A 21,563-nucleotide genomic window follows, 5' to 3' on the forward strand; every position below is an offset into this window, starting at 1 on the left:
AGGCCGGGAATGTGAGGCTGAGGCCTATGGTCCCGAAGTCCTCCCGATGTGGGGTCAGGCGGTGGGGAGGTGGGAAGGGTGGAAACCAACAGGGGGTGGGGAGGGGCCCAGGGCTCAGAGCTTGTGGGGGTTCACCCACTTGTAAGTGCCCTCATATTGGAAGCCCACTCTCTTCATCAGCTCATCTGCTTCCGTCGGACCTCGGCTGAGAGAGATGGGCAGAGGGGAGACATGAGTGTCCCCCCCAAGCTCCAGGGTCCCCTTCCGTCGCCCCCACCCTGTTTGCGCCTCACCTGCCGTAAACGTAGGGGATGGGTTGTGGATTCTCGCGCTCGATCTGGTGCAGCAGCGGCGTGAAGATCCGCCAGGCCTCCCGCAGCTCGTCACTGAGGGGACACATGTGTGTCTTTGGGGGGACGTGGAGGAAAGGGCGGGTGCAGGCTGTGCCCACCGCCTGGAGCCCAACCCCCCGGCACACAGGAGCATGGGAACCCCCTCACCTGCGCACAAAGTGCATCTGGTTCCCACAGAACACGTCCAGGATGAGGCGCTCATAGGCATCAGGGAGCTTCACGTTCTGTAGGAGAGGGTGTCGCTGAGGCTGCCTGCGTGCCCCCAGCCCCCCGCATCCCCAGGGTTCGGTGTCCCCCACTGCCAGGGCTGGGTGCCCCCCCCAGGGCTGGGTGATCCCCCCAGGGCTGGGTGATCCCCCCAGGACTGGGTGACCCCCTCCAGGCCTGGGTGCCCACCTTGTATCTGTTGCCATAGGTGAGGTCCAGCTCGGACTCCTCGGGGTTGAAGAACATGCCGGGCTTCTTGGTCATCATCTTGGTGTACACGGCCTCGTTGGGCTGCACACGGATCACCAGCTCATTGCGTTTGCACTGCTGCTCGAAGATGTCGCCGGCCACGTCGCGGAACTGCAGGCGCACCTCGGCCTTGCGCTCGTTCAGGGCCTTGCCGCAGCGCAGGATGAAGGGCACCCCTGGGCGGGAGCGAGGCTGCCTCAGGGCTGGCTCTGCCACAGCCCAGGCTGGTGCCGCGTGTGTGACAGGGAGCGAGTGTGCGACAGGGTGTGTGCTCAGAGCAAACGCGTGTGCATGGCCCTGTGTAGTGGGGCGGCCGGGTCCCACCCTGTTGGCCCTTTCCCTTCCGGTGTCCCCTGTCCCTGAGTGGTCAGACCCCGGGAAGAAGCGCTCTGTGAGGGCTGCCAGCCTGCCCACCAGGTGGGGACGTGTTACTTACCATCCCACCGTTCATTCTCTACATAGAGGACAACAGCTGCGAAGGTGGCAGTGGTGGATCCCCGGGGCACCGTGGTGTCGTCCAGGTACCCTTTGGTGGCCTCGCCCTCTCCCTTGGGATTGCCTACGTACTGGCCCAACACCACATTTTTCAATTGCACCTCTGAGATGCATTTCAACACCTTGACCTGGGATAGAGGCAGGGAGAGAGGGATCCCTTGAGTAAAAAGATGGAGCTAGCCCGGCCCGTGTGGCTCAGTGGTTGAGCACTGATCTATGAACCAGGAGGTCATGGTTCGATTCCCGGTCAGGGCGCGTGCCCAGGTGGTGGGCTCGATCCCCAGTGCGGGGCGTGCAGGAGGCAGCCGATCGATGGTTTTCTCTCATCATTCATGCTTCTCTCTCTCTCTCCCTCTCCCTTCCTCTCTGAAATCAATACAAATGTATTTAAAAAAAGATGGAGCACAGCATGAGGAGCCACATGACCCGGAAGCCCCCAGAAAACCCTCATTTTTTTCCTGAAGGAGAAGCTAAGGCTTAGACAGGCAATGGGTCTGCCCTTGGTCACACAGCAGTCACTGTTAGTCCTGCAACATGACATCTTGGTCTTCTGATTGCCAGCCCAGGGCACGCCTTCATCAGAGCTGGCAGGGAGGACTGGGAGGGTATGCCTCCACCCACCTTCTCATTGCGGACGTCGTCAGAGTCCGTGGAGGCCGGCTTCTCCATGGCCACCAGACACAGCATCTGCAGCAGGTGGTTCTGCATCACATCCCTGGCAGGGAAGCAGGCAGAACTCGGTCAGGGCTTCCAGGTTGGAAGGCAGGTATGAGGAGTGAGCCCGCCTCAGCTCCCTCCCTGTGGGCCAGGTTTTGGGGGCTGGGGTTTCAAGTGGGACTTTTTCTGTTTTTAATCCTCCCCAATATTTTTATTGATTTCAGACAGGAAGGGAGAGGGAGAGAGAGACGGAAACATCAATGATGAGAAATCATTGATCGGCTGCCTCCTACACTCCCCACACTGGGGATCGAGCCCGAAACCCAGGCATGTGCCCTTGACTGGAATTGAACCCAGGACCCTTCAGTCTGGAGGCCGACACTCTATCCATTGAGCCAAACTGGCTAGGCAGAGAATTTTTTATTGTTTTTTTTTCTTAGAAAGAGAGAGAGACAGAGAGAGAGAGAGAGAGAGAGAGAGAGAGAGAGAGAAACATTGATTTGAGAGAGGAACATAAATTGGTTGCCTCCTGTATGCACCCTGACTGGGGATCAAACCCACAACCTGGGTATGTGCCCTGACTGGGAATTGAACCCATGCCCTTTTGGTGTATGGGATGATGCTCCAGCCAACGGAGTCACACCGGCCAGGGCTCAAGTGACACTTATGAGCCGCAAGTTACAAGACTCGTTTCCTAATCCTAGTGTCTCCCAGGTTCCCTCAAGGCAAGGAAGGAGGCAGTGACCCTCCTTTCATAGCTACTGCTGACTGATGAGACACTCCTGCAGAATTTAAACTTTGGGGTGGGGAAGGAGGAACCCTGTAGGGAGGCAGGCTTGTGCCCCATGCCCATTCAGGCCTCGTAGGAAGGGGTGATGGGCTCTCACCGGATGATCCCAAATTCATCGAAGTAGCCCCCGCGGCCCTCAGTACCAAAGGGCTCCTTGAAGGTGAGGATGACGCAGGCGACATTGTCCCGGTTCCAGATGGGGCCAAAGATCCTGTTGGCAAACCTGCAGGAGGGGCAGGGCAGAGGCTGGTGCTGCATCCGATGGGGCAGCAACAGGGCAGGCTAAGTCCCCCAGTGCCCGCCCTCAACCCAGTCCTCCTCCACCCCATCCCCCAGAACCATCCCCGGCTGCACCTCAGCACCATCAGGTTCTGGACCATCTCCTTGCCCAGGTAGTGGTCGATGCGGTAGATCTGGTCCTCACAGAACAGGGAGGAGATGTGGTTGGACAGGCGGTCAGAGCTCTGCAGGTCCTTCCCGAAGGGCTTCTCCACAATGATGCGGTTCCAGCCCCTGCAGGAACCCAGAGCCGCATGACTCCCGCACCCTCCCTGGGGAGCAGAGGCCAGAACCTCACCTTCCCCAATAACCTCTCCTCACGAGTGGCCCCAGAGCAAGTGGGGGAGATGACAATTATCTCTGTGGGTTTTAAAATGGCAAAAAGTCCCTTTTTTGGTTAATCCCCACTGAGAGTTAACATGGCATTCTGTATTCAAAACCAGGCCAAAGAAAAAGATGGCTGTGGCTTTGGGGAAACAACGGAGCGACCAGGCCCAGGAAACGTGATTTTTTTGTGGAGCAACACCGCCACCTTGTGGTCGGGAAGGGAACCTTGGGAAATGCCAAAACGCCAACGCAGCGGCAACAGGGTTTCATGGAACCACACTGACACCTTATGGTGCTATTGGGGACTGCGTCCCGGAACAGTTGAATTTATAGTGAGATAAACCTTGAGGGTCCACAGGAGACTTTGGAATGTAAATATGTGTGGTAGCATTTTCAGTAAGGATGTTGGAAAGCTACCGGTGTTTGCAGCCTACTCCATTCTTTGTGGAGCTAATTCATGTCGAGCTTTTTTGCGACTCCCTAGACTAGTGTGCCCCGGGTCTATGGACAGCTGCCAGGGCAGGCCAGCTCCAGGTAGGGCACACCGAGGAGGCAGGAAGGAAGGGCAAAAGACAAGCCTTACGTCTGGCTCATGCAGGTCTCTCGGATGTTCTTGGTGACGGCCTCATAGACAGTGGGGGGCAAGGCCAGGTAGAAGAGGCGGTTGGCCTGTGACCCCTGGCAGAGGGCATTTATGTGGTCATTGAGGTGCTCATAGGAGGCTGCTTGATCATACTGGCCAGACACGTAGGAGTTGCGGGCAAAGAACTCCTCCAGCTTGGCCTTCTCCTCAGGGGTGGCCTGGGGGAGATGGACACAGGGATGTCAGCCCCTCCTCACCCATCGCGCAGCCAGGGCAGGCTCCTCTGGGAGTCAATCAGCCTAGCCCCACACTAGATTCACACCCCCATTTCGTCAGCTTCGCACACCGGAAGGGGAGGCCAAGGCAGCATGGATCACTGCAGGAGATGGGGCCACGCAGTCCCAGGCGAGGGCCAGGATGGGCACAGTCACCCCTGGGGACTTCATACCCTAAGACAGTAGTCAGACTTCGGGAAAGTTTGACCTGGGAGAAACACACTGGAGAAAGATCTTTCTTTCTAAGGTCATTACTCCAAACTTCGGCGTCATGGGAAAATGCTAATCTAGGATTTCCATGGTCTAGATCAGGGGTGGGGAAACCTCTCCCCTGGCAAGGGCCATTTGGATATTTATAACATCATTCGAGGGTCATACAAAATCAACTTAAAAATTAGCCTGCTAGGCTCTATCCCTGGTCCTGGTCAGGGATCGTGCAGGAGGCAACCAGTGTGTCTCTCTTACATTGAAGTTTCTGTCTCTCCCCCTCCCGTCTATTCTCTCTAAAAATCAATGGAGCCCTAGACGGTTTGGCTCAGTGGATAGAGCGTCGGCCTGCAGACTGAAGGGTCCCGGGTTTGATTCTGGTCCTGGGCACATGTCCAGGTTGGGGGCTTGATCCCCAGTAGGGGGTGTGCAGGAGGCAGCCAATTGATGATTCTCTCTCAACACTGATGTTTCTCTCTCTCTCTCCCTTTCCCTTCCTCTCTGAAATCAATAAAAATAAAACAAATAAAAAGGAATCTAGAGAAGTTAAATTAAAAAAATCAATGGAAAAAATATCCTCAGGTGAGAATTAACAATAACATCTATATAAATAAATAAATAAGTGGCTTTAAAAAAATTAGCCTGCTATATTTGGTCAAACGTTTAATTCACTCCTAATGCCTTGGCGGGGCCAGATCAAAGGATTTTGTGGGCCTTATACGGCCCTCCGGCCGGACGTTCCCCACCCCTGGTCTAGAGGCTTTTTCTGCTCCTGGTCCTGGGGCACAGCGAGTCCACATGAGGTGGAGCTGGGAAACAGGAGTCTCAGGCTCATAGGGTTCCTACACCCCACTCTGCGCGCCTCCTGTCATCAAGGAAGTGGCAGAAGCAGGAAGGCAGAGTTTTCTGTGCCAACTTGGCAGAGTGGCGTGGGTGGTTTTGAGGGGGGAAAAGGATGAGACGCTTGGGCATAAGTGGCCCCAGGTGACTGTCTTAACAAGGCCTGACCCTCTGCCAGGACAAGGAGAGGAGGGCCAGGCCTCGGGGGAGGAGAAGCAGAGAGCGGGAATGGGAGGAGGGAAGGAAGGGCACCCCTTCACAGATCCCAGAAGCTACTCACTTTGAAGAAGGGCTCGCTCTGCTTACGGATGTCAGCCACCGTGAGGCGAGAGCGGGCATAGCCCACGATGAAGGTGTTTTCGGGCAGAAGGCCATCCCGGAACAGCCACCTGAGGGCAAAGCATGGCTGTGGTCAGGGAGGGGAGGGCGGGGAAGGCCAGGAAGGCTCGGGGCAGTGGGATTAGTGGAGGGGGGTGCTTACCAGATGGTGGGGTAGATCTTCTTCTTGGCCAGGTCACCCTGTGGCAGAGGGAACAGGCATGGTTAAGAGAAGCTGGGGAGCCCAGCCAGCATGGCTCAGTGGTTGAGCATTGACCTATGAACCAGGAGGTCAAGGTTCCATTCCCAGTCAGGGAACATGCCTGGGTTGTGGGCTCGATCCCCAGGGTGGGGTGTGCAGGAGGCAGCTGATCAATGATTCTCTCTCATCATTGATGTTTCTCTCTCTCTCTCCCTCTCCCTTCCTCTCTGAAATCAATAAAAATACATGTTTTAAAAGAAAGAGAAGCTGGGGACCTGACCTAGGTTCTCTCCCCACTCTGAGACCCGGGTACTCACTCGGGGTCAGCACTCAACCACAAGCTTACCTATTTTCCTCCTTAATGCAGTCAGAGGAGCTTGAATGAGAGCGTGTGCTAGCCTTTTATGGTGAACCTGAACTAATAGCACCCATGTATCGCAGGAGCCACCTTGAGGTTGATGGACCCTGTGCTGGCCAGGAGGCACCATGACCAGCCTGGCCACTCTGCAATCACACAGGCCATGGTCTCTGGCCTCAGTGCAAGCAAAGGGAGCCAAACTCCAACCAGAGAGCCCACTTCCAGGCAGCTCACGGGCTGAAGAAGGAAACCCGAATACTCCACTCACTGGAACCAAATGGCAGTGGAAGTGGCACATATCAAAACTTGTGCGATGTGGCCTTAAGTGCTGATGTTGGCTAAAAAGAATGGCTCGAAACTAATGAGCTAAGCATTCAATTTAGGAAGTTAGAAAATAGGACAGTACAATTTTTTTTAAATTTCTCACCCGACATTTGCATTGATTTTTAGAGAGAGGGGTGGGGGGGGGGAGAGAAAGGGTGGTGGAGAGAAACACATTGACGTGAGAAACATCGATTAGCTGGCTGCCTTCTGTACATGCCCCCAACTGGGGCTGGGGATTGAACCTGCAACCTGAATATGTGTCCTGCCCTAACCGGTTTGGCTCAGTGGATAGAGCGCCGGCCTATGGACTGAAAGGTCCCAGGTTCGATTCCGGTCAAGGGCATGTACCTTGGTTGCGGGCACATCCCCAGTAGGAGGTGTGCAGGAGGCAGCTAATCAATGTTTCTCCCTCATCTATGTTTCTAACGCTCTATCCCCCTCCCTTCCTCTCTGTAAAAGATCAATAAAATATATTTTAAAAAAATGTGTCCTGACCGGGAATCAAACCCACGACCTTTTGGTGCATGGGACGACGCTCCAACCAACTGAGCCACACCAGCCAGGGCAAGCACAGTAGAATTTTCAAGCCAAACAAATTGCAAGGCGGGAAATAAAGAAGAATTAATAAAATGGAAAACAGCCCTAGCTGGTTTGGCTCAGTGGATAGAGGGTCGGCCTACGGACAGAGGGTCCCAGGTTCGATTCCAGTCAAGGGCACATGTCTGGGTTGCAGGCTCAACCCCTAGTAGGGGATGTGCAGGAGGCAGCCAATCAATGATTCTCTCTCATCACTGATGTTTCTATCTCTCTCTCCCTCTCCCTTCCTCTCTGCAATCAGTAAAAATATATTAAAAATAAAATAAAATAAAATGGAAAACAAAGCAAAAGATGAATAAAGCCAAAATCTGGTGTTTGAAAAAGACTAAACCCTACCTGGTTTGGCTCAGTGATTAGAGCATCGGCCTGCAGACTGAATGGTCCCAGGTTTGATTCCCGGTCAGGGTACATACTAGGGTTTGCAGGCTTGATCCCCAGTGGGAGCGTGCAGGAGGCAGCCTATCAATGATTCTCTCTCATCATTGATGTTTCTCTCTCTCTCTCTCTCCCCCCCTCCCTTCCTCTCTGAAATCAATAAAAATATAGTAAAATAAACCCCACAAGAATTGAGCAGAGGGTAGAGAGTGGGTAAAGCAAGATGGTAGAGCACTGTGGGAGCTGGGCCATGGACAGTGGCCGTTCATCAAGCTATTCTGTCGACTTTGTGTGCGTGTGAAAATTTCCAAAAGAAAAGCAAGGGTGTGATACACGGCAACTGTGAGCAACGATATGGCAAAGCCCACAAATTTGACAGAAGACTCATTAGAAAGAATCACAAAGTTCCTTCTCCCCAAGCGCCAGTCCAGTGGCTGTGGGCATTCCCACGCGCTTTCACTTTGTAAGCCAAAGATGGAATCCTCCCCTCCAGCTGGGAGAGGACGGGCACCTACGGTCACAGGCTCCTGGAGAGGAACAGAGCAGTGAGCCCTTTCATCTGCCTGCCCTGTAATTGAAGCTCGGGACGGGCCCGGGCAGGACCCACGCTCCACTCAGCGTTGCCAATCAATAGGGTGGGGGTGGGGGGAAGAACATGCTAGGCTGGGATGGATCTGAATTCGCCCCAGGCAGAAAAAAAGGAGGCCATGCGACTGGGACCAACGCAATCCCAACCTGGTTAAAACCCCTCTGCAGCCTGGCCGGTATGGCTCAGTGGTTGAGCATCGACCTATGAACCAGGAGGTCACAGGTCGAGTCCTGGTCAGGGTACATGCCCGGGTTGCAGGCTTCATTCCGTGTGGGGTGTATAGGAGGCTGCCAGTCAATGATTCTCTCATCATTGCTGTTTCTCTCTCCCTTCCTCTCTGAAATCAATTAAAAAAATATATTTTAAAAAGTCTAGTGGCGCCCTAGCCAGTTTGGCTCGGTGGATAGAGCGTCGGCCTGCGGACTGAAGGGTCCCAGGTTCGATTCTGGTCAAGGGCACATGCCTGGGTTGCGGGCTCGATCCTCAGTGGGGGGCATGCAGGAGGCAGCCGATCAATGATTCTGTCTCATCACTGATGTTTCTCTCTCTCTCTCCCTCTTCCTTCCTCTCTGAAATCAATAAAAATATATTTAAAAATTTAAAAAAAGGCTAGTGGCACTTTAGGATAAATAAAAAAAAAATCCCTCTGAAGACAGGCAGTTAGGAGGCACTGGGGGCCTGAGAGGGTGCTCCTGGTGGGCGGGGGGGGGAATCCCTATGTGGGTAGAGGTGGGGGAAGGCCATTTCTGAAACTGCAGGTTCCGTGGAATGCCTGGTGCCTTGAATGTTCATGTTCCTCCTGTCCTTTGCTTTGTCTACAATGTCCTTGGGTGACCTCACCTCTACCCAGGGCTTAAGGTGGGGACCTGCATGCAGACAACTCCAAGTGTCTTCCAGCCCAGAGTTCGCTGAGCACCAGGCTCACACAAGCAGGTGTGGACTGGCCATCTCCAGTCGAGACCCCAAACTTGCAAAGTGGGCCGTTTCCAAACCAGGGTATGCTGTGCCGGTGCCCCTGCCCAAGCCTGCCAACTGCTCACCACTGATCTTAAATGGCTGGGAGCGCGTCCCTAACTGCCACCTTCCACGTGAAGCACTGCCATAGTGGCATCAGATAGCTGCCCTCACCAGTCCTTCAAGGTCCAGCTCTGAGCACAGTCTGGGCTTCGAGCTTCCCCTCTCTGTGCCTCAGCGCCCAGGAGCCCTCACAGCGGCAATACCTATAGTGAATAGCAGTGCCCGCCTCTGGCTTCTCCCATCAGTGGGGCTGGATGAGGACTCTGCTTCTGTCACCTTGGCTCAGTGTTGGCCTATTGTTCAAGAGAGGGTTTGCTGGGGATTAGTCCGCAGGAGAAATAATCAGAAACTCGGCCTGCAAACGCCTCATGGCAGGAGCTGTTTGCTTACCATCACATTCCAGCAGGCTGTGGGGAATCAGGACAGGCTGTGGGCAATGGAGTGGTGGCAGGGGACTAGTTTCCTGTCTGCTGAGTCACGGTGCCCACACCCCAGTCTGTTTGTTCTTGCCATTCCCTCTGGGATTAATTAGCAATAGAACCTGCTTGTCTTGTTCCGCTCAGCCCCTGCAACCAGCGGTCTGCTGGGCTCCAAGTCACCTAAGGAAGAGGTGACATAGCACCCAGGGCAGTGGGGGGGGGGGTGTGGGGCCTGGCAGCTGCTCTCTTTGAGCCGGCCTGGGCTGGACTCCTCTGCAAGAAGGAATGTGGGAAGACATTGATCAAATCTAAGCATGCCACATGTGCGTGTGGAACAATTACAGGGGCTTTTGGTGAGATGCGGCAATCTTTCCTCTATCCTTCATTTAAAAAGAAAATAGTATTGATTTCAGAGAGGAAGGAAGAAGGACAGAGAGAGAAACATCAATGATGATACAGAATCATTAATCGGTTGCCTCCTGCACGCCCCACACAGGGGATTGAGCCTCACAACCCTGGCATGTGCCCCGACCAGGAATTGAAGCGTGACTTCCTGGTTCATAGGTCCACACTCAACCACTGAGCCTCACTGGCTGGGCTCTAAACCCTTCATTTTGCTGGAGGACCACAGTGGGGAAGGAGCTGCCTGGGGACATGGTGACTTAGCTGGAGAAGCAGGGCCTAATTGGGATCTCCAGCCACCAGTATCTGGTCTGGCTGGGGCAAAGGAACCTGGGCCACCACCCGCTTGTTGCCACCCAGGTTTGACTTCTGTATCCTGTCTTATAAGCCCAAACCACTGCTGATGTATTTGTGAGGGTTTTATGGCAAAAGGCGTGACAGAGAGCTCCAGGGGGTGGCTGCCAGCACAAAGCCCTGAAGGATGGGCCATCCCGTCCCCCTAGGGTCACTGAGGTCAAGAATCTGCTGGGTGCCCAACCGGCGTGGCTCAGTCGACTTATGAACCAGGAGATTGTGGTTTAATTCCTGGTCAGGGCACACATCCAGGTTGCAGGCTCGATCCCCAATGGGGAGTGTGCAGGAGGCAGCCGATCAATGATTCTCTTTCATCATTAATGTTTCTCTCTCTCTCTCTTCCTCTCTGAAATCAATAAAAACACATTTTTAAAAAAGGACCTGCTGGGTCTCCTGGGGTGGAGCCTGGGCCCTGGCTGGGGCCCATTGGGCTGAGATAACTGGGGGCTGCTGAGGTAGGCTTGGCTGCAAAGCCAACAAAAGGGCCTCCCTACTCCACCCTGGGGCTGGTGAATCACCAGGACTTTGGGGGGGGGGTGTGTTGCCAATATCATCATGACACAGCAAGAATCTTATCGGCCCAAGGGGAAGGTAGTTCAGAAATATTCCGAGGAAAGGGAGGTGCCGGGTTGCCAGGTCATCCCTTGCCAGGTCACTGGGATGGGTCCTGAGCACCCTTTGAGCCCATGGCCTCTGTGGTCCAGGTGGGGAGACTGAGGTCCAGAGAGATGAAGGGCTCACTGAGAACCATGCAGTAAGCCAATCCTGTCCAAGTGGATTCCCAGTCCTGTCTCTTTCTCTTACTCCCATTCCTCTCTATATCCCTGGAGGGAAGAGTCACTCCAGGCTGGCCCAGGTCCTACCAGATGGGGAAGAAAGGGATCTGCCAGGTCCAGGATTCTTCCCCTCATGCTGGTCTGTAAGGAAAAACTGGTTTCTTTCTTAAAAAAATTTTTTTTATTATTGATTTCAGAGAGGAAGGGAGAAAGAGAGAGATAGAAACATCAATGATGAGGAAGAATCACTGATTGGCTGCCTCCTGCATGCCCCACACTGGGGATCGAGCCCGCAACCCAGGCATGTGCCCTGACCAGGAATGGAACTGTGACCTGGTTCATAGGTCGACGCTCAACCATTGAGCCACACCGGCTAGGTAGAAACTGGTTTCCTTTATCCCAAAGTTTTCTGGACTGGGACAGGAAGTACCTACACGCTCTTCCTGCTTGGGGTGGGAATCCTGAGAAGGGGGAAGTGGCTACACAGCAGGGGGAACAGACAGCAGCTTCAAGCCCATTGGGTAACCCCATGAGCCAGCATCACAATGCTCCCGGAAGGAAGCTGGGTGTGTGGCGAGGGTTGGGTAAGCGGGTGGGGGAGGAGGAAGGGGCAGAGGTTGGCTACATGGGCCCAGGCTGCCCCGGGGGGCCCACCAGTCACTGGGGGTTCTATGTTTGCTCTTCCCTTTGTGTGGAATGCTCCCCCAGCCCTGGATCCGCAGGCCTCTCCTTATGAGATCTGGCTGCTGAGGGATAGGGGAGGTGACACAAGGGCCTGCTTGTGTCTTCTATCACGTGCACCACTCTGAATTCTTATTGGGTCGCTAACTCACCTTGGGTCCTGAGCCCCCAGCACACAGGTCCCAGGGGGAGGGCGGGGCCTGTCTCTGTGCTGCAAGGAGGCACTTGATCGCCATTTGTTGGAAGAATGAACAGAAAACTCACTGGTTTCCTACCTCCTGCATGGAAGGAGCAGGCATGGGAGGCCTGACTCTGGGAGCTGTTCTAAGTGCTGAGTGTGGGAGGCTGGCCCACCCAGCTCCAGCCCCTTGAACAGGAGATGGAGAAATGAAAGGAGCCCTTCTGTGGAGGACAGACACCCTGTGCTCCCCCACTCCACCTGCTGGAGCGGCACTTCCCACTTCTGCTCTGGAAGCTTCTGGTTGTCATTCTCAGGCAGAGGAGAGCAAAGGGGAACCCTACCAATTGCAAAGAAACAAAAGTTTCCCAACCCCAAGCTGGTCACAGGTGAAGGCAGTGAGGAGTCACAGAATCAGCTCAGCGAGTCCAAGGACCCCTGGCACTTGCTTCAAAAAACTCTCATTTGCACCCAGCCAGTGTGGCTCAGTGGTTGAGCGTCGACCTATGAATCAGGAGGTCACAGCTCAATTCCCCGTCAGGGCACATGCCCAGGTTGTGGGAGGCAACCGATGAATGATTCTCTCTCATCATGGATGTTTCTCTCTCTCTCTCCCTCTCTGAAATCAATAAAGATATATGAAAAAAAAAAAGCCCTCATTTACTATGTAGAAACACAGGTTCAGAGAAGGGAAGACACTTGCCCCAGGTCACACAGCAAGCTTGGATGCTCTCAATGAAACATCTAAAACGTGAGGGCCTGGAGCTGTAAGCCATTTCTTGTGGCCTGGGATGCTCTGTTGGAGCATCCTGTGACAGGCAGGTATGGGGATGAGGGAAAGGAGGAGACATAATCCTGAGTTACTTTCTTTTCCAAACTATTTCCTAGACAAAGGGCCTAATGGTCAGAGTCCTAAGTCTTAAGGTTAGCGGCCAACACAGGTACAGCTCCTCTAGGGGGGCCAGGCTTGGGCCAAGGGTGGAGGCCAAGCCTTCCTCCCTGTGTTCCTCTTGTGCATCCCCCCGACTTGGGCTTATGGGGAGGCAGAGGGTGATGCTTAAGGGGGACCTCCCTACCCTCCACCGGCAGACCCTCCTCCCCGGCTCTGCTTCCTGCCCTGCATTCTGGCTCTCCTTTGCCAAGTGGTGGTCAGAATCACCAAGCTGGCAGGGAGCAGGCTCTGCAAAGGGCAGCAGCATGCTATGCTACATGAACAAAGAACCAAGGTCCTCAAGAGCTGAGGGGACCATGACGTGAAAGGCGCGGAGAGACAATGCCTGCGCTGTCAAGAGCTAACTAGTTTTGGCAGAATTTTTTTGTTTGTTTGTTAATCCTCGCCCGAGGGTATTTTTCCATTGATTTATAGAGAGAGTAGAAGGGATGGAGGAGAGAGAGAAAAAGGGAGAGGGAGAGAGAGAAATCACCGATGTGAGAGATACACATTGATTGGTTGCCTCCAGCACGCACCCTAACCAGGGCTCGAGCCTGCAACCGAGGTATGTGCTCTTGACTGGGAACTGAATCCATGACCCTTTGGTTGTCAGGCCAACACTCTAACCACCGGCCAGGGCTTTTGGTAGAATTCTGGCTCAAGATTATATAGTAAGTTACAGACAAAAATGGTCATGCGCTGCTTAGCAGATTCTTGGTCACGAGCAGGGTTAAAAATGAAGAGGCCACTTTTACTTCCAGATGAAGCTCTGGCAGCTCATCTCACCAGCCCATGGACACATCTTGCCACCCGGCAGTTCTCCCTTCTGCACCTCACACTGGGGGGGGGGGTTAGTGTGGGAGTCATGGTCTTTCCTTTCAGAGCAAAATGACGGTGCCACTGGCTAGGCAATGGGGCTCAGCAGGCCTTGGAAGTTAAGGCAAAGAGACAGTGTTCAAAGAAAGGATGAGGGTTTGTCCCCGGGGAACTTGACTTGGTAGAGAGAGAGATAAGATGCAGATAGGGCCTCAGATCCTGCCTCTGGAATTAACAGACTGTGTGACATTTGTCAAGTCACAAACAGGTTTGAAAAAGACAGGCGTGGCATGAATAGCCTCCCCTGTTTGCACCTCACTTTTCCCCAGGGAGGAGGAAGCCCAATCAGACCATCCCTAAGGACCTCCCAGCTCTAGGACACAGGTCTACAGTCAAGGGCTGTGCAGAGATTTCAGAAATGCCTGGAAGTGAGTGTATTCCAGGCAGGGCTGGGGTGATAATGGCACAGAGGCAGGAACAAGAAGGAGAGCTCAAGTGGCCCCCCAACAATCAGTTGGGTAAGCTCCGGCACCCAACAGGAAAGGATCTTAAGCAATATCTCGCTCTAACTTTGGATTTTCAGAGGCAGGGCCTAGGGGAGACTCACCGATGCCCCCATGATGATGAAGATATGTGTTTCCGACTGATGGAAGGCATCACCCTGGTACAGCTCTTCCCGCAGGATCCCGCACACCTGGGTCCGGCTCAGGTCCACCTGCTCTGCCATGATGCTCTCTACTGAGACAAAGACTTGTTGGCAAGGCAGGAAAACAGAAAAGCTTTGAGAAGTTGGTCCCTCTCTTAAGGGGTCTTTTGAGCTCTCACCCAGCTGAGGTCTAATGATTGAAACCACTCGCTGTGAATGGCGGGGGGCAGGAGCAAAATGGGGGGGAGGTTTAGAAACTTCTGGCTGTGGGTTCTGACCATACTCCCCAGAGCAGCCTTCTTTCACAGTGTACGTTATAAAGTTACACAAAGCACCAGTGGATTCCAACTGGAGCCTCAATTCTGGGGGAGTGAGCAAAACTCTGCTGGAGCATCTCACCCAGGAACCCAGGTGGAAACTCCCCAGTGAGCTGGAGCACGTGAGACCCTGCAGCTCCAGCCCTCATCCGGCCAAGCTGGGAGACTCCGGCAAGTCCCTGTCCCTCTCAGGGTCTCAGTCTCCTCAGGGGTCCAATGGGGACGAATGGATGTGAGACCCTTTGATTTTGCCCGGCTACCCAGCGTGGCACATCGGAGGGCCTCGCGGCGCAGCACGCCCCTCGGACGGCGTGACACTCACCCACTTCGTTACCTGTGCCTCGTTGCCGCTGCCCGTCGCGCTCGCAGCCCTGGAGTTGCTGGCCGTTTCCGGAGGCTGAGACCCGACGGTCCATTTAACTAGTGGAGGCGGGCGCCCAAGCTGAGCTGACCGCCTCAGGCGAGGCGCGCGGGCGGGGCCTCTAAGGACCCCACCCTCGCGGGGGCGGGGGCGGGGCGCGGGCAGATGCGCGCGCATCCCAGGCTACCCCCCGCCCCAACGCGAGGTCCCCTCCCTTTGCCCGCCCCGCCCCTTGGGCACCTGCGCCGGTTCTTGAGCCGCAGTCAGGCTGCTGTTCCCGCCGCTGCTGTTCCGTGTACCTGACGCCCAGCAGGTTCGGGTGCAGCTCTAAGACGTTTGCTCACTTATCCATCGCAGGTTCGGCCCCGCCCCTGCAATCGGCTTTCTCCTCCGACCCGGGTCGCCCTGCGCCCTCGCGAAGGGCGCCACATCCGCCGGCGGCGTGGCCACGCCTCCTGGACCCCCGTTTATGGCTCGGCCCCGCCTCCTGGTCCAGACAGGTCGCGGGCTGGGGTCAAACCAGCCCTATTAAATCGCCTCGTCATGGCTCCGCCTCTTGCAGGGGCGGGGCGGCCGAGCGACGGAGGGGCTGGATGCCGCCGCTGGAGAGACTAGGGGAAATGTGGGCTTGACGCCGGGGGAAGCAGCGGGTGGTCACGTCACTAGGGAACGTACTGCGGGCCGGCTGAGGCTGGCGGGCTCGGGCTTCTTGGGGAACAGCCTCCTTCACACCTCTTGCCGGCCTCCTGGGTGGGGGCGGGGCTTGTGTGTTTTACTTCCGGATACCGCGGCAACGACACCGGAAGCCGGAAGTGGGGATTTCAGCAGCCGGAGAAGGGAAGAGCTACCACGAAATCGGGGCTTGCTTGGAGTGACGGGCTCCAGGACGCGCTGCTCCCGCCCTTCTCTCGTCGGATCGATTCTGCTGACAGGTGTGGCCCTCTTCCCCGAAGACAGGAAGACAGGGTACCATCGGTGGGCGTTCCGCCGCCTCCTAGATTCCCCCGGACGTCCAGGCTTCCTACTCCTGTTGGGCCCCGGTCCGTTTCTGCTGCCCCCTCCTAGGGCACTGGCCCAGGCGGGGCCAATGCTGGACCCAGGTTACTTTGGCGGCGAGCTTGACTGTTCCGCTTGTCCCTCCTCCGCGGCTGCGGAATTTGACCACGCCCCTAGTTCGTGGATGACTTCTAGTTCGGAAACATTTTCTGTTCATCAAACTTGACTGCATTTGAGGTTGTTAAATTCTTTAAAAAGATCCCAATACAGTTTGGCAGCTATCTTACCTCCATGTGCCTCCGTTTGCTCACTTTGCAAAACGATTAATGTCTACCCGACCTAATACCGTGTGTGTGTGTGTGTGTGTGTGTGTGTGTGTGTGTGTGAGAGAGAGAGAGAGAGAGAGAGAGAGAGAGAGAGAGAGAGAGAGAGAGAGAGAGAGACTCGAGAATGAATGGTCCATCCTGGCATGTTTTTAAAACAGCAAAGAGGCCACTATAGCTGGATCGGAGTAAGGCACCTGGAGAGGAAGTAATGGGTAATCAGATGGTACCAGATCTTCAGGCTCTAGTAGGAACTTTGGCTTTTACACGGAGGGCAATGAGGATCCATGGTAGGCATCTGATTAGAGCAGGGAAGTGATTGGAATTACTCTTTTATGCTGATTTTTCTGGCCAACTGTAGGGAGCAAGGTTAGGAACAGGGTGGCCTGTTAGGAGACTATTGCGGTAATCCAAGTGAGAGACATGGTACTTTGAGCATTTTATTATGAAAATTTAAAAGATGTACAAAAGTAGGAAGAATAATATAGTAAACCCCATGTACCCACATCCCAGCTTGAACAATTATCAACTCATGGTTGATTTTGTTTATACCCCTTATAATCCTATCTCATTATTATTACTGTTCAAGAACAGCTTTATTGAGATATAATTCACATACCACAGAATTCACCAGTTTAAAGTGTACAGTTCACTGGTTTTTAGGATATTCAGAGTTGTACAACCATTACTAGTAATTCCAAAACATTTTCATCACTTCAAAAAGAAACCCTTTGCCCTTTAGCTATCACCTCCATCACTCCATCTCCCTTACCTCTAAGCATCCACTAACCTTTTTTTTTTAAACTTTTCTTTTTAGTTATTTCAGAGAGAGGAAGGGAGAGCGAGAATCATTGATTGGCTGCCTCCTGCACGCTTCCTTTTGGGGATCAAGCCCACAATCTGGGCATGTGCCTTGACTGGGAATTACACAGTGACCTCCTGGTTCATGGGTCGATGCTCAACCACTGAGCCATACCGACAGGGCAGCTTTCTGTCTTTATATATTTGCTTATTCTGTACATTTCATATAAACAGAGTCATACAATATGTGGTCTTTTGTGAGTTGTTTCTTTTTTAATTTTTTGTTAATTCTCATCTGAGCATATTTTCCCATTGATTTTTAGACAGAATGGAAGGGAGGGGGAGAGATAGAGAGAGAAACATCGATGTGAGAGAGACACATTGATTGGTGATTGGTTGCCTCTAGTAGGCCAGGCTGGAGATAGAACCTGCAACCGAGGTATGTGCTCTTGACCGGAAATCCTTCAGTGTGTGGGCTGGCTCTCTAACCACTGAGCACACCTGCCAGGGCATGAAATTCTTAATTTCAGCTTACAGCCCAGAGACAGGTGCTAGACAAGAGTTTCTACCAGCCTTGGGCAAACTACGGCCCGCGGGCCGGATCCGGCTGTTCTATCCGGTTCTCTTGCTCTCCCCTCCGCTCCTTTACTTTGAATTTATATTAGTTCACACAAACCCTCCATCCATGCTTTTGTTCCGGCCCTCTAGTCCAGTTTAAGAACCCATTGTGGCCCTCGAATCAAAAAGTTTGCCCACCCCTGGATAGAGCCAGTGCTGAACCATGGCTTTTCCAAGTCCCACATGTGGGCCTGCACCTCCCTTTGGAATGGGAGTATGGGTCACCTCTTAGACCAAAAAGCCCATTTTCACATCCTGTTACACTAGACAGAGTGCTCGGCATTCTGCCTACAGCATGGCCCCAGAGCTGCTGACATCTGCGCTCCTTGTCCTGCAGGGGAATCTGCACAGGTCCCGTGTGACGCTCCTGCTGCCTTTCTCTTCCAAACCTTGACTTGTTGAATGAGCAGGCCCCCCTGGAAGAGTCCGCTGTGTGAGATGGTGCAGCCCAGCGGTGGCCCGGCTGGGGACCAGGACGTGCTGGGTGAAGAGCCTTCTCTGGGGAAGCCGGCCATGCTCCACCTGCCTTCGGAGCAGGGTGCTCCTGAGACCTTCCAGCGCTGCCTGGAGGAGAATCAAGAGCTCCGAGGTGAGGAGGACACTGGGTGTGGAGTAAAAAGTCAGGGGACCCAGCCCTGCTGGGGGAAGGCTTATTCTGCTCACCTGTGCCTCTGCGTCTACTGGGTCTAGGCCTGTGGTCGGCAGACTGCGGCTCGCGAGCCACATGCGGCTCTTTGGCCCCTTGAGTGTGGCTCTTCCACAAAATACCACGGCCTGGGTGAGTCTATTTTGAAGAAGTGGCGTTAGAAGAAGTTTAAGTTTAAAAAATTCGGCTCTCAAAAGAAATTTCAATCGTTGTACTGTTGATATTTGGCTCTGTTGACTAATGAGTTTGCCGACCACTGGCTAGGCAGACATCTGAGAGCCAGCTAGCAATTCAAGCTCAGTCACCCTTCCTCAACGTTTCAGGTGGGGTTCCCTGGACGTATACTGTGAGACAGAGATGAATGTGCAGGAAGTTTCTTCTTTTAAAAAATTGATTTCAGAGTGGAAGGGAGAGAGAGATAGAAATGTCAATGATGAGAGAATCATTGATCAACTGCCTCCTGCACGCCCCACACTGGGAATGGAGCCCACAGCCCAGGCATGTGCCCTGACTGGTAATTGAACCATGATCTCCTGGTTCATAGGTAGATGCTCAACCACTGAGCCACACTGGCTGGGTAGGAAGTTTATTTAGAGTGCTCAGAGGACCAGAAGAGGAAGGGAAGGGAAGGGTAGGGAAGGGAAGGATAGGGCAGAGGCAGGGGTGGGCAGAGGGAGAAGTTGGCTGCAGTGCAGGCCGACCGTACAGGGAGCTCTGGAGCTGGAATGACCCTTCTGAGTTGTCCCAAGTTGGGCCAGGCCTTTATATTTCCATACTGATTAGTCATTAAGTGCTGGCTATCCTGGGAAGGGGGCATGGCCTTCTGTGGGAAGGGGCGTGGCCTGCCCTGGGAAGGGCCTGTGGGCTGCTTTGGGAAAGAAAGGGAGGAGTCTTGGACTTCTGACCCCAGGCCAGGTGTCTCTGTGAAGAGCTCTCAGCTGAAGGCCATCCTCCAACTGCCCCCTTCCCACTTGTGGATGGGGGTTGAGTTTTTTCCTGGCCACCCCATCCCTGTCTCCACCACAGCCCCCACTCTCACCCCCCACATCCTCACCTGAATCAGGGCAGTTTCTCCAGGTCCCAGTGACCATTGTACTGTGCCCCTCTGGCACCATGGCTGTCCCTGGGTGTGGTGCATCCCCCCTCCTCTGTGTGACGGGGCCTCACCCCTTGATCATGCTTCCGGGGCTCCAAATCTGCTCCTTTGGTACTAAGGCGTAGCCCCAGGTGCCCAGGTGGCATCTCTAGCTTCTCATTCAATGAGACTCGGTGTGAGAGGCGGCTCGGTGTTATGGGGAGTGCACTGTGCCAGGCCCTGGGGGCTGGCAGGTTGGCTGCCAGGGCTCACCTCCCCTTGGCTGTTTCCTCTGCTGCCAGATGCCATCCGGCAGAGCAACCAGATGCTGCGGGAGTGCTGCGAGGAGTTGCAGCGTTTCCAGGGCAGCCAGAGGGAGGAGAAGGAGTTCCTCATGCAGAAGTTCCAGGAGGCCAGGAAACTGGTGGAGAGACTGAACCTGGAGAAGCTGGACCTGAAGAGACAGAGGGAGCAGGCCCTACAGGAGGTGGAGCACCTGAAGCGATGCCAGCAGGTAGCTCAGGGGGCAGGCAGGGCAGCCTCGTGCGTTCTGAAAAGCCATAGGGATGTCAGTGTTTCCAGAGGGGTCCCCCAGACCATCCTCAGGAGTGGCGGTTACTATGGAGGGGTTACTGCACAGGGGTCAGTGATGGGGAGGACTGAGTCTCAATTCTGGGCTAGAGCAGCTTGAGGTTACGGGGATCTGGTCCGGACTGTTTGATGAGGGAGATCAGGCAATGGCGAGTTTGGACATTTATTTTTTAGAAATATATTTTAAAAATTAATTTCACGGAGGAAGGGAGAGTGAGAGAGACATATAAACACCAGTGATGAGGGAGAATCACCAAATGGCTGGCTCCTGCATGCGCCCCACCGAGGACTGAGCCCGCAACCCAGGCATGTGCCCTGACTGTGAATGGAACCATGATCTCCTGGTTCATAGGCCGACACTCAACCACTGAGCCACTCTGGCTGAGCAACTCTTTTTTTTTTTTTTTTTTAATACTCACCCGAGGATATTTTTCCATTGATTTTGAGAGAGAGTGGAAGAGAGAGGGAAAGACAGAAATATCAAAGTGAGAGAAACACATCGATTGGTTGCCTCCTGCACGAGCCCTGTCCAGGGCTTGGGTCGGGGAGGAGCCTGCAACCAGGTATGTGCCTTTGACTGGAATGGAACCCGGGACCCTTTGGTCCGCAGGCTGACGCTCTATCCATTGAGCCAAACCGGAAAGGGCTCTTTTTTAAAAAAAAAAATATTTAGCCTGAAAACTTTATCTACACATTTTTTTCTTTTTAAACATATTTTTATTGATTTCAGAGAGGAAAGGAGAGGGAGAGAAATAGAAACATCAATGATGAGAGAATCATCTATCAGCTGTCTCCTGCATGCCCCCCACTGGGGATTGAGCCTGCAACCCAGGCATGTATCCTGACTGGGAATCGAACCATGACCTCCTGGTTCATAGGTTGATGCTCACCTTCTGAGCCACAGCGGCTGGGCTGGACAACTTTTGAATTTTGTCGCTGGCAGAGGTCTTCTGGGAATGGTGTCATTCCATCTTACCTCCTAGTGGCCCCAGGCCTGTGGAATGGAGCGTGTACTTTTGTTGCTGTCTTTATGTCTCGCCTCCCTTGGCATCTAGTCTCAGAGAGGCTGAGAGATTCCTGCAGGGCTCAGTCCTCATGGCCTGGTCGTCCGTGTTAGGAGACTTGAGGCCGCTCTGTGCTGGGTCTCATCATACCCCATCCGCAGAGATGAGGAGGGGCTCATGGAACTCGACCCCTTTCCATTGCATCAGTTGCCTTGCTGGGGTTTGGAAACTGCTGGAGGCGAGAGGTGAGATGAGTAGGGCAGGAGAGAAGCCCTCAGGGTGACACATCTTAGCACTTGCAGGCTGCCCCAGGGTATGGGGCCACCAGGGATGGGCAGCTGGTGAGAAAGCATTGCTGACAGGAAGTGGTTTTTTTTTCATGTAGCAGATGGCTGAGGACAAGGCCTCGGTGAAAGCCCAGGTGACGTCCTTGCTGGGGGAGCTCCAGGAGAGCCAGAGTCGCTTGGAGGCTGCCACCAAGGATCGGCAGGCTTTGGAAGCCAGGTGAGTGGCGAGGGCAAGCCCCCCTAGAGGCCTCTGTCAGGGCACCTGAGAAGACTGAGGCCATTTAGGTATCTCCGGGGGT

The 21,563-nt window shown here is 54.1% G+C and overlaps 2 protein-coding genes across 12 annotated transcripts in view; one reads left to right on the plus strand and one right to left on the minus strand.

Annotated features, from left to right (window-relative positions):
* G6PD (glucose-6-phosphate dehydrogenase) lies at positions 1-15,661 on the minus strand. Of its 8 annotated transcripts, XM_080653360.1 has the most exons (15): positions 15,599-15,661; positions 15,164-15,431; positions 14,885-14,982; positions 14,207-14,334; positions 5,744-5,781; positions 5,543-5,651; positions 3,941-4,158; positions 3,106-3,264; positions 2,849-2,974; positions 1,926-2,019; positions 1,246-1,432; positions 750-985; positions 501-577; positions 294-386; positions 1-205 (listed from the first exon to the last, which is right to left on the minus strand). In XM_080653360.1, exons 3-15 carry the CDS (start codon positions 14,976-14,978, stop codon positions 115-117), a joined length of 1,650 nt encoding a protein of 549 aa, XP_080509486.1. In that variant the 5' UTR covers positions 14,979-14,982; positions 15,164-15,431; positions 15,599-15,661; the 3' UTR covers positions 1-114. The 8 variants fall into 8 exon arrangements, with proteins under 8 accessions (XP_080509486.1, XP_080509483.1, XP_080509485.1 ...); XM_080653357.1 differs by lacking the exon at positions 15,599-15,661 and having other exon boundaries at positions 14,207-14,337; positions 15,164-15,562; XM_080653359.1 differs by lacking the exon at positions 15,599-15,661 and having other exon boundaries at positions 15,164-15,491.
* Positions 15,606-21,563, plus strand: part of IKBKG (inhibitor of nuclear factor kappa B kinase regulatory subunit gamma) — a 20,567-nt gene continuing 14,609 nt past the window's right edge. For 2 of the 4 annotated variants that reach the window (XM_080653369.1, XM_080653370.1), the window contains exons 1-4: positions 15,666-15,855; positions 17,999-18,250; positions 19,685-19,896; positions 21,363-21,481. In XM_080653369.1, coding sequence (XP_080509495.1) covers positions 18,064-18,250; positions 19,685-19,896; positions 21,363-21,481 — 518 coding nt within the window. In that variant the 5' untranslated portion in view covers positions 15,666-15,855; positions 17,999-18,063. Of the gene's footprint in view, positions 15,856-17,998; positions 18,251-19,684; positions 19,897-21,362; positions 21,482-21,563 lie in introns of all 4 variants that reach the window. The other 2 variants (XM_080653372.1, XM_080653371.1) reach the window with 2 other exon arrangements.

The sequence above is a fragment of the Plecotus auritus genome (genome assembly GCF_963455305.1).
Source record: "Plecotus auritus genome assembly, chromosome: X".
Taxonomy (NCBI): domain Eukaryota; kingdom Metazoa; phylum Chordata; class Mammalia; order Chiroptera; family Vespertilionidae; genus Plecotus; species Plecotus auritus.